The 16,522-nt window shown below is 43.5% G+C and overlaps 1 protein-coding gene across 1 annotated transcript in view; it reads left to right on the top strand.

Annotated features, from left to right (window-relative positions):
- CACHD1 (cache domain containing 1) overlaps positions 1 to 16,522 on the top strand; it is a 249,341-nt gene that overhangs the window by 154,603 nt on the left and 78,216 nt on the right. The window contains exon 5 of the mRNA XM_015428092.1: positions 15,441 to 15,567. Within this exon, the coding sequence (XP_015283578.1) occupies positions 15,441 to 15,567 (127 nt within the window). The remainder of the gene's footprint in view (positions 1 to 15,440; positions 15,568 to 16,522) is intronic.

The raw sequence follows: 16,522 nt of genomic DNA, 5'->3' as shown, positions 1-16,522 counted from the left end.
TTCCATACTCACCAGAGACTGACAAAAGGTGCTGCAAGGTAGCTGCCTTTTAACTTAAAGCTGCATTTGTCAAGCTTCTATTTAGTTCAAGAAATACACGCTAACTGATGTTGGTATAAAACTGCACTGAGCTTTTCAGTGGTAATTTTATGCCGGATGCCTATATGAGGCTTGTTAAGAGAGCAGTCTTTGTAGATATGCTGCCATATAGGTTAAGTGAGCGCATACTTCTTATGTTTCTTGTACAGTTAGCCAGTAGATTTCTTTAAAGCTCAGCAATATTGTCCATATAAATCTATCAACACATGAAGCTGCCTTATAAAGCATAGGCCCAATGGTCCATCTTGGCCAGTGTTGCTTACTCTGGCTGGCAGCAGCTCTTCAAGGCCTGAGACCTTACGTATCCAAATGTGTGATGTCCAACAAAAATACAAGCTGAGTCCACATGCCAATATCTATCTTATCTACAAGCTGAGTAATACATTCATAGATAAAACTGAGTAATAACGTACAACTAACCAATCAACATTTCAAAATGTTGCCATTCCAACTGAGGCATAATATCCAAATCGCAAGATGTCATAGTCCTGGTGTACACTGCATTTGTCAGGCCGCACCTGGAGTATTGTGTGCAGTTCTGGAGGGCTCACTTTAAAAAGGATGTGGACAGAATGGAGTGGGTACAGAGGAGATCAACGATGATCAGGGGTCTGGAGATCAAGCCATATAAGTAAAGGCTAAGGGACTTGGGAATGTTCAGTCTGGAGAAGAGGAGATTGAGGGGGGACATGATTGCTCTCTTTAAGTATTTGAAGGGCTGTCACTTAGAGGAGGGCGGGGAGCTATTCCTGTTGGCAGTAGAGGATAGGACTCACAGGAATGGGTTTAAATTGACTTCCGGATGATGGCGGCGCACTAGCAGACTTACCTCCCGGACCTCCCAGGGGTGAAGCTGCGCTCCAGCCGAAGGAGGGGGTGCACAGGCTCGCTTACCACCCCAGGGGCCCGGCGAAGGGACCCTGGCCATGGAACTTATAAGAGGTTGCCTCTTCGATGGCGAAATGCTGGAGAATTGAGGTGCCTCTTCGTTCCAACGGTTCTCGGTGCTGTGAGACCGAATGGACTTAGTGACGCTGACCGGGGCAAGCGTAGGAGTTTGAGCAGCAGAAATGAAAGTTGAAAGTGAGGTCGAATGAAGAATTATGAACGTGAGTCAGCTTTGAAGCGTTTTTCAAAGGGAAAAAGATAGCTCGCCACCCCACCCCACCGAACGGGGAAAAGGCGAGCGTGGGAGGGACGCCTCCCATGCACATGTACTTTTGAGCGATTGAGAGGGGGAGCGGAAGAAAACGCGAAGGAAACTGCCTAGAAGTATTTACCAAAGCAAATCTAAGCGGTCAAGTGCACATTCAGAGACTTTTAAAAATTTGTGAAAGTAAACAAACAATAAAGATGGCGGGGCAGAAGGACAGAGAAAAGCTTTTGAAAGTGAAAGGGTCTGAGAGCCCAAAACCAGAAGCCACTAGTGAGGTGGCAAATCTATAGCGGAATATATGCACCCTCTGCTGGAACAGCTGAATAACTTCAAGGAACAGATGTCTATAGTGACTCAAAGTATTACTGCACAACAAACCCAGATAAACGATATGCTGTAAATAATGAAGCAAGATACTGAGAAGGTAAAGGAAGTGGCTGCAACTACCCAGAAGGTGAAGAAAAAAGTGCAAAAGCTGGAAAGGAAACAAACCTCCATGGAAGATCAACTGTTGCAAGTGCAAATGGAAAAGGCCAACATGGTTCTTCGCTTCCAGGGCATGCCAGAGAACAGGGGGGAGAATCTTAAAGAAGTGATGAGTGAATTAGTAGCCCCAGTGACAGCAATGAAGACGGAATCGTTGCTGAGCGATATGGATGTGGTTTACATATCATATTCAGGCTATATAAAGAAAAATGATCTGCCTGGGAAAATTATCGTAAGATTCTCGAAGAGGCATGTGAGGGATGCAATCCTGAAAGCGGTCGCTGGAATACCCCTGAAAGTGGGGGGAAATACCATCAGAACGCTAAAGGTTATTCCAAGTTGAAGTAAGACAATGGAGAAAGAAGTACAAAGAGCTCGTGCTTTTTCTTCAGACAAACTCAATTGGATATAAATGGCTATTTCCAGAATGTGTCACTTTCAAGATCAAAGACAAAAAAGAAAAGATTGACTCTATTTTGAAAGATCAAGAATTCCTAAGGGTTCAGCTGGGAAGATCAGAGGACAGGGAAAAAGAAGAGGACAGCAAGTCTAGTGGCGAGCTGGACTCGGGTTCTTCCGGAGAGGACTCTCTGACAGAGCAAGAGGCAGCTCTCCAAAAAGTCCTTATAAGCTGCGGAAGAGACGAGGAAAGGAGAAGTGAAGGCTGAAGGACTCTGAATTGTGCCTTTGAGAACTTTGAAATGGGATGATTGGGGGTACTGTTTCTAGACAGTTAAATTTAAGGTTAAAGAAAAAGAAAAGTAATATAAATGTTTGACTCAGTTTATAATAATCTAAATGAAATGAAGATTTGTTGTAACTAAGCTAGTGAGGATCTCCTCTCTTGGGTTTTTAGTTAGTAGTGGGTTCTTTGCTTTATCCTATATATGAAGTCCCCCTTCCCTTTTTTCTGTAGTAGTTTTGTAGTCTTACAAAAAAATAATAAAAAATCCCCTCCAGGGGCTCAAAAAAAAAGAAAAAAGGAATGGGTTTAAATTAAGGGCAGGAAGGTACGGCTAGATATTAGGAAAAACGTTTTTACAGTAAGAGTTGTGCAACAGAGGAATCAGCTACCTAGGGAGGTGGTGAGCTCCCCCTCACTGGCAGTCTTTAAGCAGCGGCTGGACAAACACTTGCCAGGGATGCTCTAAGTTGATCCTGCATTGAACAGGGGGTTGGACTCGATGGCCCCTTCCAATTCTGTGATTCTCTCTATATATTTAATTCTCAACAGTCCCCTCTGCATGTGGATACTTATTTCCGCAAACAGAGGGCACACTCTCCCCCAACAGGTTTTTCTACAGACTCAGGGGACTCCGTGGGTCTGCAGAAAAATCCTAAAAGTAAAAAAAAAAAACAATTCAGGGAGGGTTGAATTCTCCCCCATACCTTTTGAAATAGCCACTGCAGGGATCTACTGCAGGCCCTGCTGCGTTGACAGTGAGAGATATACTAGCAGACAGAGAGAGATGATGAGTGGGGGAAGGGGGCAGGAAGTAAAAGGAGAACTGGAGCTGGGATTGGGGAAGATTCCTCCTGCAGTATGAATGGCAGGGGGGTTGGGCTAAAAAGGCAGGGGGAGGGGGCAGGGCACCTTCCAAGCCTATTTTGAAGCCAGGCCTCGGACTAATTCCTGGAGATTCTGTGGTGAAGTCTGAGGAGTGCAGAGTTTGGGGAGGGGAGAGGCCTCAGCTGGATATAATGCCACAGAGTCCACCCATTTTCTCTAGGGGGACAGATCTCTGTTGTTTGGAGTTCAGGGGGATCTCCATGTTTCATCTGGAGGCTGGCAACCCTAGGCCTATCAGTACCCTCTGGGTGACTTGATACCACTTGACATGCATGATTCGACTAGGCCTAGCTGCTTGCTACTGTTCAACAGCAGCCACCCTATGAAAGTCAGTGTAATATAATTGTCAGAGCTTCAGAGTAGGGTTTGTGAGACCCAGCTTTAGATCCCCATCTTGCTGTGGAAGCTCACTGGGTGATATTGGACCAGTCACATACTTTCAGCCTAACTTACCTCATACGGTTGTTGTGTGGATAAAAAGGAGGAGAGAATAATGTAAACTGCTTTAGCCCATTGCGGAGAAAGACCATAGTTTTCCTCAGTAGAAGGGGGAAAGGAGACAGAAAGCTGAAGATAAAGGTAGGTTGGCTGTTGGGTGGGAAGGAGATAGGGATGCCAATTCCAGGTTGGGAAATTTCTGGCTGTTTGAGAGGTGGAGCCTGGGGATGGTGGGGAGGGTCTTCAGTTATAATGTCATAGACATCACCCTCCAAAGCAGTCATTTCCTCCAGTGGAACTATTGTTGCCAACCTCCAGGTGAGGTCTGGAGATCTCCTGGAATTACTACTGATCTCCAGATGACAGAGATCAGTTCCCCCAGAGAAAATGGCTGTGTGGCACACTGCTTATTTGTGGGGACTGTTTCCACTTTAAAATTGTTCTTTGTGTAATAAACTGGGTAGTTTCTGCTGCCACCAGGAATTTTAAGAAATTCCAAATCTTCTCTCTGTTTCTGCTGTTGGTAATGTGACCCTGGGCATTCAAAGGTCTATGTGGCCCTGAGGAAGGATTGAACTGAATTCTGGGTTAAACAAAATATGATTTATTGATTAAAGAACCAAAAAATAAGTTGCTGGTTATCTGTAACTGTTTTTGGGGAAAGGAACTGGTAAATAAACTGGCAAGGTATCACACACAGTCTTGCTTTTGACAATAAGATCCCACTCTGACAGGAATCTCTTTTTCACTTAGGCAGCCACCCTGTACTATTTGTACTATTGGTTCTCTTTCTTTACTTGAGAGTCTCACAGACCCTTCTCAGAGCTCCTTCACATTTAAACTCTTAAAGCTGTATATACTGAACTCTGAACTCTTTAAGTTTCCATACAGACTCTGTCAGCTCAATCACTGACTGACTCACTCTAAATCTGACCTCTCCATAACTCAGATTCACTCAAACTGACTTCAAGACACACACAGATTCACTCCACACAACTCCTCCCACACTCTGTCATCCACCAATCACAGCGCACTTGTCTCCCTCAATCATTCTACTCTACTAGCATTGCATTGCATTGCATTGCATTGCACTGCACTGCACTGCACTGCACTCCAACCAAACATTTAAAGACACACACACACTAAAACAAGGAATCATTACAGGCTGCTTTGGAGTTTATGGTATTATACCCTGCTGAGGTCACGTCCAAGCTCAAACCTCATCCTCCTAAGGCTCCACCCCCAAATCTCCAAGAATTTCCCAACATGGAGCTGGCAACCCTAAGAGGAACTGATCTCTGTATTTGGGCAGTCTCCAGTGATTCCTGGAAAGTGGCTGCTGCCACTGCTGCTGTGGGGGCAGGAAGTACCTGGGAGGCTGGGAGAGTGATGGGCAGAAAGAGTAATGGGGTAGGGGCAGAAAGGAAATGACAGGCATGGGGGGGGAGAGTAAGAAAAGGGGTGGCAGGAAGGAGAAAGAGAGAGAAGTGGATGGGAAGGGAAAGAAGCAGACATGAAGGGAATGGGATAGCCGCTCACTGAAGTTTCTTGCAGGTCCCCACTTATGATTCTATGATTCTAATGCTATAGTTCACATTCTGTGGAGTTATAGCAGGTAAAGAGGGACCAAAAACTTCATGTTTTCTCTGGAAGGAGCCACCTATCACCTCATTTCTAAGATAGACAGTGCTTGAGAAATGCAAGCTTTGACCAGGAAGCCTTTCCTCCTCATCACCCAAGATTCTTGGGGGCTACTTGCAGTTACTCAGCATCTGGCACACATTCACTATTGCTGTTTGAATCCCAAAATTATCTTTTTAAATACAAGAAATCTAACAGCTTTAGCTAGATGTTTGGATATAAATGTTTACAAGAGTAATACACTAAATGTGTATAGTTTTGGTGAAGTACTGTCAGAACTGTGAAACAAAAATTAAGGTTTAAAGAATTATGCACAAAATCATTACTAGTGCTTGGCAACTATAAATTACCTTAAAGGTGTGAAGGGCATAACAGAGGCAGACAGTTTGTGCAGAGTCTTATAAAACTTCAAAGGGGATTTGAAAATAACATTTAGCTTTTGTGGGTAACACTCTCAAGATACAAAGCATGCTGAAACCATTAATGTGGAAAGTATAGGATGAAGACTTACTAAAAGGGAACATAATTATTTTATACATTAATAAGTCATGTCTTGAGTATTTAAATTTAGAGGGCCATCGGCTGCAGAGAGAGAGAAGCACCTTTGCCACATTATAAACCAACAGTCTCCAACTTTTTTAAACCTGTGGGCACATTTGGAATTCTGACACGGGCATGATGGGTGCAGCGACAAAATGGCTGCTGCAGGAGGCAGAGCCAGTCACAAAAATTATTTATTTATTTTATTTGACTTCTGTCCTGCCCTCCCTGCTGCAGCAGGCTCAGGGCGGCTCACATCCTTATTACAGGTAAAACAATCTCTCAAGTAAAATTACAATAAATTAAGCTGTGATTGCCACAGCTTAATTTCAGTAACACAGTGTGGATTCTTTTGCTGTGGTGGCAGCTGCTGCCAAAACTTTTTTTTTTTAAATCTGCAAAGTCAATCAAATCTTTAGTAATCAATCAGAAGTCTTGCTGGACAAGAGCCCTACTAGGCCCCACCCACTTCCTAAAATGCCTGGTGGGTGCCAGAAAGGGTGTTGGCAGGTGCCATGGTGCCCATGCGCACCACGTTGGGGACCCCTGTTGTAAACACAGTGTTGGAGATTATAAAAATAGGTATGTTCTCTTCTAAAGGGTGTGGATCTACCTTTACCTTTTTTGTCTCATCCATACTAATAACTGCTAGAATGTACTGAAGATAATTTCCTGAGCAAAGATTGTGTTAATGCAGATAATAAGGCAGAGTAGTATTAATTTGCCCCCTCAGACAGAAGAAAGGGCCAGACAACCACAAGTTGGGAAACTAAGGGCCACTTTATTTAATTTTACAACATAACAACGACAAGGGCAAACAGTGAGCAGCAGCACGGTCAAAGCCTGGGTTCCCACGGCCCCACCCTTGACATAAAATGGTCAAGCACCCTGCCCCCAGGTGTCCAACTGTAAGTGGCTCACACCCGGCTGGCACAGCGACGGGATATGCCGTGAAGATCCCTCCAATGCAACCGCACAGCCTGCATGGAGGATCTGTCCTGGCAATCCCAAAGGTAGTCTGCCATCCTCCTCCGTGGCTGCGCAGCCACAGGGATGATCATGTCAGACCCCTGCACCCCCACAGGGTTGCTGATAGGTGCTTACCAAGCTGCATAAACTCCTCTAAAGACTGCCACCACAAGGGTCAAGCCTCTGCTTAGGTCCCTGCTTCCACTCAGATACCTAAAACCGTCATTGGCCCTTGTTGTAAATCCTGAAGAAAAATACCATTTCTCTTATCAGAAAAGTGAATGCCATCACCCTGGTAGAGCTCTGGGCAATCAACCTAAATCTGGGGGTGAGGCAGGTAGTGACCCACCCCAATCTCTAAAATATTCCTAAGCTCCCTGTTCACCTTGTGCTGGGCTCTCTTGATCCCGTTGCGATCCAAAGCGTCGCACCATACCAAGCGTGAAACCATGGCCGACCAAATGATTATTGTGTCTGGCCACCAACACTGGATAACTCTCAGGTCATCCCGGGCTTGCAATACAAGGGCCTTTCCTTTCGTGAATGCCAAGTCATTGTCGTCCAAATGAATCACCAAAACATGGAGTGGAGAGCCAGAGCTACTCCCAAACAGAAGGGGGAGAAGGCTTGGCCAGCGTAGGCCACGGTGCCCCCTCCTCTCCACCATTGCCTATCAGCTGAGGCCCAGCTGAGAGCCAATGACCGATCTATTGACTCAGTGAGCTGCCCAGAAGACATAGCTGTGTCCGCAGATGAGAATCCATCTCCTCCTGCCACAGACCACAGCACCCAGGAAGAAAACACAATGAACTACCACACATAACAATGAGCAATCACACAACAGCAAGGGGGCATACATATCCCTTATAAGCAGAAGATCACCATCTCCCCACATGCTGAATGTCAACAGCGGTATAGCCCAAGGCTGCTGCAGTGGAAGCAGCACCTATCCTGAAAGAGTGAGCGCCAAATTTCACTCCTGAAAGACCCAACTTGCCTAATGTGCGTGCAGTTACAGCCCCAAACTGGAGTCCGCATGCCAAAAGAGGTAACCTTCCTCCCTACTCCGCAATGCCATGTATTGAGACAAGGCCAATACTGGGCAGAGCTCTGAATCAGAACAAGTACCTAACTTGACCAGGCGTGATCTGTTACCTCGCTGATCGGTTTTAGAGCTGCGGATTGTAACATGCACCTCTTTGCCTACAAATTCAAGGTCCCATATATGCAACGCCTTACAAGACTGGTCAGTCTTAGACAAAGCAATCAGTTCACTTACCCGGAGCTCCCCAAAGAATGTCAGCAATGAAGCCGTGTGAAAAAGGCCAGCCTCATATTCTGAAGTGCAAACGGCACCCCAGGTTGCCCTCAGGACTGCCGGTGAAATGAGCCACCTCTCATCCTTCCAAGCTCCCCTACCTGGGACCAAGCCTCTAACATCTTTTGGATTCAGAAGTTATTGGTAACTTTCTGAAAACCCAAAGCTTTGCTGGCAAAAGCCAGGGCAGAAAGTCAGCCCAGAATGGAACGCACAGGCAAGCAAAGATTGTGTTAATGCAAATAATAAGGCAGAGTAGTATTAATTTCTAGCTGTCCTGAGAAGTTGTGGAAGCAGAAAATACACTAATATACTTGTGGGAGCAGAAAATAACTAGGTCAGTTCTGGGAGATTCCAGATTGATGTACCTACTAGACTTGATTCATATATGTGCATTCGTATATATAAGCAGACTTGCACTGATGTATAATCTTAACTGTGTGATCAAGATGATGCTGTGTTGTATAAAATTCCTGCTGTTAAAACTGTTGCATCTAATGCCTGGGGCTGAATGTGTGCATCCCCTTTGTTGGATTAGTAACGGCCCTGGTCACGTGATTGTTGCTGTGTGCACTCGCTCCCAAGATGATTGTACCAAGTTTCCAGTCTGTTTGTGCATGCATATACATCTGTGGGTCAGGGCTTTGTGGGTCTCTTTTCTAATTCTAATTCTTTGCATTTTACAATCTGAAATTCCCAAGATTCTATGGTACTACTTCTGAACCATGTTTCAGGCCAGTTGGTGCACTTTATGCAATTTTTAAAAATAGTATCTGCTCAATAATATTAATTCTGTGTCACTAACTGTTGTTTATTTAACTGTAACTGGGAACAGCCTTATCAGGGGCATGCCACTATACTTCTGTTTCTCAGTCAAATCTGTTTTGTTAATGTATTTTAGACTAAGATACTGACATAGAGCTTGTGTTCTGACTTATTTGATAAAATGTGCCTAACAGCTGTTTCTTTTCCAGTCTTAAATATCCATTTAAAATTTCAAGTCTCAGACCATAAATTAAAACCATATACATGAAAAGCTGTCTCTTGGAATAAATTAAGAAATCACAGTCTGAGAGACCAAGTGAACATGGTCTAGTAACTTGAACTTGAAACTGGAGCAAATTCCCTAGAGCTTATATTACTTGGTTGGCTGCTTTGCTCGCTTTGAGCTCTTGGGTAAATTGCTACATTTCTCTGTACATAGCTGCGTATTTGTAAGCTGAGACAAATACAAACCCATCTGCGCAGAACATGTTTTTCTTAGTTTCTTTGAACAAAGGGGAGTACTCTGCATTCAGTCCATATAATATTAAGACTTATACTTATCTATACTTGCATACAATAACTATATTTGTCATTATGTATCAGAAAGGATATTTATTATTTGTTGTTTGGTTAAATCTTGACACAGTTATGCCATGATGCTATTATCTCAGTTAATGAAAGGTCTTGCAGCAATTGGGCTGAAGTAAACATAAGCTTTTTCTTCAAAGGAACACTATACTAAAAGTTACAAGGAAAAGCACTGGTCTTATACCATTCTATGAATTCTGGCACTTGGAAGAAAAGATTAACATTCTGGAAGGATGTGAGGATGGTACCCATTAAAACGTGGGTGTTACAGAGGAGAAAAAGGATGAAGAGACCTCATACGGCTTAGTTCATCACTGCAAATGTAAACTTAAAGTGGTGTTTGGTATTTTAAACCTTGTGATGAACATATGGAGCTGCCTTCTCAGATTTTTAGTTCATCTAGTTCAGTACTGTCTATTCTGACTAAGTTCCATGAATATAAAAGTTGTTCCCAACACCTTCTACCTGAGGTCCTTTAACTGGAGAGGCCAGAAACTGCATGCAAAATGTATGCACTACCACGGAACCTTAGTCTCTCACCATATGCAAAACTAGAGAAGTTATTATGGTGACATTTCAGTGGAGTCCTGTCTTTTCATTTGATAGTTAGACAGGTATATCCATATAGTCACAAGGAACAGTGAATGGCATTTCTAACACTCATATATTTTATCTGAGACTCCAAAATGTTATTGTTTTCACTGATGCACATATCTTGATTGTGGAACTGCTGGTTCCTTTCTTGTGCAACCAAACCCCCTACCTGAGAACTGTCTTAAAGAATGTCCTTGTTGATAGAGATTTCAGCAGTTCTGCCTATCTAGGAAATCCAGGTAGCAGCAGCATAGAGACATAAGAAATAATCTGACCTATCTTCTGAGGAACCTGTCTGTTCTAATTCAGAATGCAAAAGACCAGGCAGTATGCTGTTTATAGGTCTTAAGGCTAGGAACATATTTTCTTTCCTATTAGGTTAGCTTTTCCCCCCTCTTGCTTGCCTCTCATCACTGTTCTTGCCACTATTTCCACCTTCATTTCCTCATTCTACAGTGAAGGAACAGAGGCCTATGTCTAGACCTTACTTTGTTGCATCTCATTTCCACTGCCTTGGATAAAGGAAGAATTTGCCTTTGATGCAGCCATGGTAAACAGAAGGGAAGACCTCAGTCACAGGACACCTGGAGAAAAGGGGCTTGTTGTCAAAGGTGCCTGTATCCAAGCAGCCTTATTATTTGTTTCATAAGAACATAAGAGACGCCAATGTTGGATCAGGCCAAAGGCCCATCCAGTCCAACACTCTGTGTCACACAGTGGCCAGAAATACCAGTGCCATCAGGAGGTCCAGCAGTGGGGCCAGGACATTAGAAGCCCTCCCACTGTTGACCCCCCCCCCAAGCACCAAGAAGACAGAGCATCACTTGCCCCAGAGCCCCTAGCTATACCTTGTGGCTAATAGCCACTGATGGACCTCTGCTCCATATGCTTATCTAATTCCCTTTTGAAGCCGTCCATGCTTGTAGCACCCACCACTTCCTGTGGCAGTGAATTCCATGTGTTAATCACTCTTTGGGTGAAGAAGTACTTCCTTTTATCCGTTCTAACCCGACCGCTCTGCAGTTTCATGGAGTGCCCACGAGTTCTTGTATTGTGAGAAAGGGAGAAAAGTACCTCTTTCTTTACCTGCTCTTTCCCATGCATAATCTTATAAACCTCGATCATGTCACCCCTCAGTCGTCTTTTCTCCAAGCTAAAGAGCCCTAAGCGCTTTAACCTTTCCTCATAGGGAAAGTGTTCCAACCCTTTTATCATTCGAGTTGCCCTTTTCTGCACTTTTTCCAAAGCTATAATATCCTTTTTAAGGTGTGGTGCCCAGAACTGCACACAGTATTCCAAATGAGGTCTCACCATTGATTTATATAGGGGCATTATTATATTGGCTGATCTGTTTTCAATACCCTTCCTAATAATCCCCAGCATAGCATTGGCCTTCTTTATTGCAGTCACACACTGTCTCGACATTTTCAGTGAGTTATCCACTACAACTCCAAGATCTCTCTCTTGCTCAGTCTCTGCCAGTTCAGACCCCATCAATGTGTATTTATATTTAGGATTTTTGGCTCCAATGTGCATCACCTTGCACTTGGCCACATTGAACCCCATTTGCCATGTTGACGCCCACTCGCCCATCCTTGACAGATCCCCTTGGAGTGCCTCACAATCCTCACTGGTTTTCACCACCCTGAACAACTTTGTATCATCCGCAAATTTAGCCACTTCACTGCTTACTCCCATCTCCAAATCATTAATGAACAAGTTAAAAAGCAGTGGACCAAGTACTGATCCCTGCGGTACCCCACTGCTTACCACCCTCCACTGAGAAAATTTCCCACCTACACTCACTCTCTGTTTTCTATGAACTAGCCAGTTTTTGATCCATAAAAGGACTTGTCCTTCTATCCCATGATTTTTGAGCTTACTTAGGAGCCTTTGATGAGGAACTTTATCAAAAGCTTTCTGGAAGTCAAGGTAAATAATATCTATTGGATCCCCCTTGTCCACATGTTTGTTCACCCCCTCAAAGAACACTAACAGGTTAGTGAGACAAGATCTTCCCTTACAGTTTCCTTGCTGAGCTAGGTCATTTGGGAGCCTTCAGAGAACCCTGTGGAAGAGATTCCTATCATCCTGAATCCCTTAAGTGAATGAGCTAGCTGACGGTTAAATATGCAAACTCTAAACCAGATAAGGAGCACAAATACAAAAAACATAATCTCCATGCCTCAGGCCTCTCTGTTTCAGGCCCATCCAGTTCCTGTTCAAGGTCTCAGCAGTGAGAAAAGTATGCATGGGATAGAGATGATGCATGGGATAGAGCAGGTAGAGAAAGAAGTACTTTTCTCCCTTTCTCACAATACAAGAACTCGTGGGCACTCAATGAAATTGCTGAGCAGTCAGGCTAGAACAGATAAAAGGAAGTACTTCTTCACCCAAAGAGTGATTAACACATGGAATTTGCTGCCATAGGAGGTCCTCCCATTGTTCATATATTCCCCACCTGAGACTTTACTATTGTTTCCTAGAATTTACATCCCATTCACTCTACTGAGGAAGCTCATGTATACTACTATTTTTTGAGGGCATCTTCAAAGGAATTGTTGGGGAGTTAGGTTCCCTCTCTAATTAGAGAAGAGGCATGTGTTTTCCAGAATAGCTCAGTGTTAATGCACAGTGATCATAATTTCCCCCCAATATATACTCTGTTTTCTGCTGTAATCATGAAACTGTCTTTCTGAACCTCTACCTGTGTCTGGTAGACTCAAAGAAAAAAATGTGTGGCAATACTTGGAGGAGCACAGGGATTGAGCCCTACATGAACAGCATCAAGGAAATAGATGATTAGGCTTTTTGTATGTGCATTACCAAGTAAGTTCTCAGGGTTATAAGATTACTAAGGCCCCGGTCACACGGGAGGCTTTGATCCGTGAGAGGGACAGATCCGGGGTGCATCAAGCAGGCGCGATCACACCACAACATCTGGGAAGCGGCGTGCACCCATCCCCGATCCGTCTCTTCCGGCCGAAGATGCAGATTAAAAAAAACCCTACAAAACACTACTACTTACCAGAAAATCTGCAGCAGGGGCGGCCGTGTGATCGCTGGCGTGCCTGTCTCCGACAGCATGTGAGGCCCCCTGCCAAACTGCGCAGGCGCACACATGTGCAGCGGGCTCGCCTCGCTCACCAATCTGTGACTTCCTCCCGGCATCTGATCATGCCGGGGAGCAATTGTGCGGCGGCTCAGGGGATCTGTCTGATCCCGCCGCCACGCTTCTGTTTTGATGCAGCTCAAAAAAGCCGCACTTCAGCCGCACCTTTCCCCCCAGTGTGACCGGGGCCTCAGTTTACCAGTAGCAGAATGAATCAGGAAGTGTTTTTTAAAAAATTAATTTAAAACATTTTTATGCTGCTTTCTTTCTGATCAGGGACCACAAGGCAGCAAACATAAAAATCGAACCATTTAAAAATTTTTAAATGCAGTTAAAATTATAAAATAATTTTACAAACAATAGAACGAGGGCCAGTAACCATTATTGGTTGTATGCCAGATGAACAAAAAAGTCTTCATCTACTGGTTGAAGACAATGATGGAGGGAGACAGACGAATCTCCCTGGGGATGGAGTTCCAAAGTTTTGGTGCCACAACCAAGAAGGCCTTTTTCTCAGGTTGCCACCTGTCTAGCTTCAGATTGTGGAGGCAGCTGAAGCAGGGCCTCCGGAAATGACCGATATGTATGGGTAGGTTCATATGGGAGGTGGTGGTCCTTAAGGTATGTTGGTCCCAGGATGTGCAAGGCTTTAAAGGTCAATATTAGCACCTTGAATTGAGCCTGGAAGCAAATTGGAAGCCAGTGTAGATGGAACAAGACTGGTGTGATATGGTTGCTACAATCATAAAAAACTAAAGGGATTTCTGTTCCCAGTATCATAATAGCTCATTCCTCAAAGGGAATATCCTTCAGCAGCCTTCAACATTAACAGTCTTTGGGGAAATCTCTTATGGCACTCACATGGGTTTCTTCTTAATTTATACAGTATCATAAGATAAATGTTTGGGCATCAGAAATTTCTACAAAATGTTTAAGGATTTCATTCTTCAGAGGTTAGGGAATGTTTCGGTTGTAGATACTGCCCCATTCCTGACTTCTTTCCTACTTCTTGAACAAGAAAAGGAAGTTAAAATTACTTTGAACTTGCTCTCTGTTCAATGGGTACTAGCCCAGTCCTACCATTAAAAAAATTCTGCCAGGATCTCATTGTGAAGGTCTTTTGACTGTAGTCCCCATTAGAAGGGCTATAGACATGGACCATTCTACTAAAGGCTGTAGCTCTGGCTCTGCCTTCTAGCTGGAAGAGGAATTAGTTCATTCTTGTACTGTTATAACGGAAGCAATTTAATTTTCAGTCCAATTTCCTTTTCTGTATTTAACAGATCTAGACATTTGAAATTATTGGTCAATTCCTGGATTATCACCTTTGCCTTTGATTTTTGCCTTTGTGTTTTGTTTTGTGTTGCTTGCCATGACAAGCTGGTAAAGTTCTAGCATTGCACATGTTTTTATAGTACAGGGGTCTCCAACATGGAGCCCCCATGAGTGCCATGACACCCACCGATGCCTTTCCTGGTGCCCACTTTTCAAAAGTGGATGGGACCAGGTAGGACCTATGCCCAGCAGGACTTCTGATAAACCACTGGAGATCTGATCAGCTGTGCAGATTTTTAAAAAGTCATTTCAGCTGCAGCTACCACCTCAACACAAAGATTTTCACTGCATGACTGAAGAGTTACTATTAGAGTTAAGCATGACCTCACTCTCTGACAATTTGTGATTGGGTCTGCCTTCTGTGGCAGCCATTCTGTGTTTGGACCAACCGCCTTGTGTTAGAATTCCAAAGGTACCTGCAGCTCAAAAAGGTTGGAGACCGTTTGTATTGTGCAACTACAGGAGTATTCCGTTATTTGTCTGCCAATGGCATGTAGGTTGGATATGCAGGCAGAAAACACAGCATGTGAACCTTTCATTGTGTAACATTGCCGATATTTTTTATAATGGTAACAGTTTGAAACCTGTCTAAACAATTTTATAAGCACAACAGTTGTTGAGTTAAACAAAAAGGCCGTGTGGCACTTTACCGACAGGTAGCTTTATTCTGACATAACCATTGTTTAGATTCTAATAGTGCCATCCTAAGCATCTCTTGTGTATTTGATTAATGCGGCTTTAGAGGGGCCTTTATTAAAGAAACCAATGCTCACAGTTTTCTTTTGTTTGCAATACTATTAATGTTCCTTTTTCTGTTTTTTTTTAATAGTTCTTGCTGACAATCTGAAATCCAATCCAGGAATTAAATGGCAGTACTTTAGTTCAGAAGAAGGTATTTTTACTGTGTTTCCAGCACACAAATTTCGATGTAAAGGCAGTTATGAGCACCGTAGCAGGTATGATTGTATTTTAAAAATTCTGACTATGGATGGATAATAGTTTAACCGTTTTCATTCCAGTGCCTCATTTCACACACCCAATTAGGCATGAGAACAATATGAATTACATTAAACTATGCAAGTTTCAGTACGTGATGAAACAGCAAAGGGATGGTTTCATCAGCTGCAAAGCATATTCCCCATTCTTTGGCCACCGTTTTGTCCTCTATAACTGTGATGGCACTGTAAATATGAACTGAAGTGATTTGCAGGCTGTGTGCTTGGTGAGGTGATGATACAACTGCTTCACAAATGATTAAAGCATGTATTGGTCTTCTGGCCGTACACAGTAGAGATGCTTCTGTGTCTGTCTCTCTATCTAAAACATGGATGAAGATTTTGTCTGGAGGTTTTCGGTAAAGTCAGACAGGTAAAAGAGTTTCCATACACTGGGTTTCCATGCAGTATATCACAACCACATACAAACTGGGCAATATTTAAAACAGAGCTGTCAATTAAATACCATATTCTTCGCTCCATAAGACGCACCTGACCATAAGACGCACCTAGTTTTTAGAGGAGGAAAACAGGAAAAAGTGCCTCTTCTGCTGCTGTTCAGTGGGGAGAGAAGCCTATGCAAACCAGAATGATTCAAGAGGGCACTTCTACACAGGCAATAGGGTTACACTGTACAAAAGACTTCACAAATTATTAGGGTACACCCAACACCTCCTGTCCACACATGTTTAAGGTAGGATAGCAGCTCAATATTTCATTAGCAGTGGTACTTAAGAATATCTGTTCCAGTGCAACAGAACAAAGTTTGAGTTTAGTGGCAGCTTTAAGCTCACTAAAGTTTCTTACACTGAAACTGAAGACCCAGAATTAAACTCTGTTGGTCTTAAAGGTGCCACTAAACTCAAACTCTTTGTGTTTATTGACTGTTAGCCTTTATTTAAGCTGGTTATAGCTT

Source organism: Gekko japonicus, unplaced genomic scaffold, assembly GCF_001447785.1.
Source record: "Gekko japonicus isolate JY-2015 unplaced genomic scaffold, Gekko_japonicus_V1.1 scaffold1219, whole genome shotgun sequence".
NCBI classification, from domain to species: domain Eukaryota; kingdom Metazoa; phylum Chordata; class Lepidosauria; order Squamata; family Gekkonidae; genus Gekko; species Gekko japonicus.
This window is presented reverse-complemented; position numbering and strand designations above follow the sequence as displayed.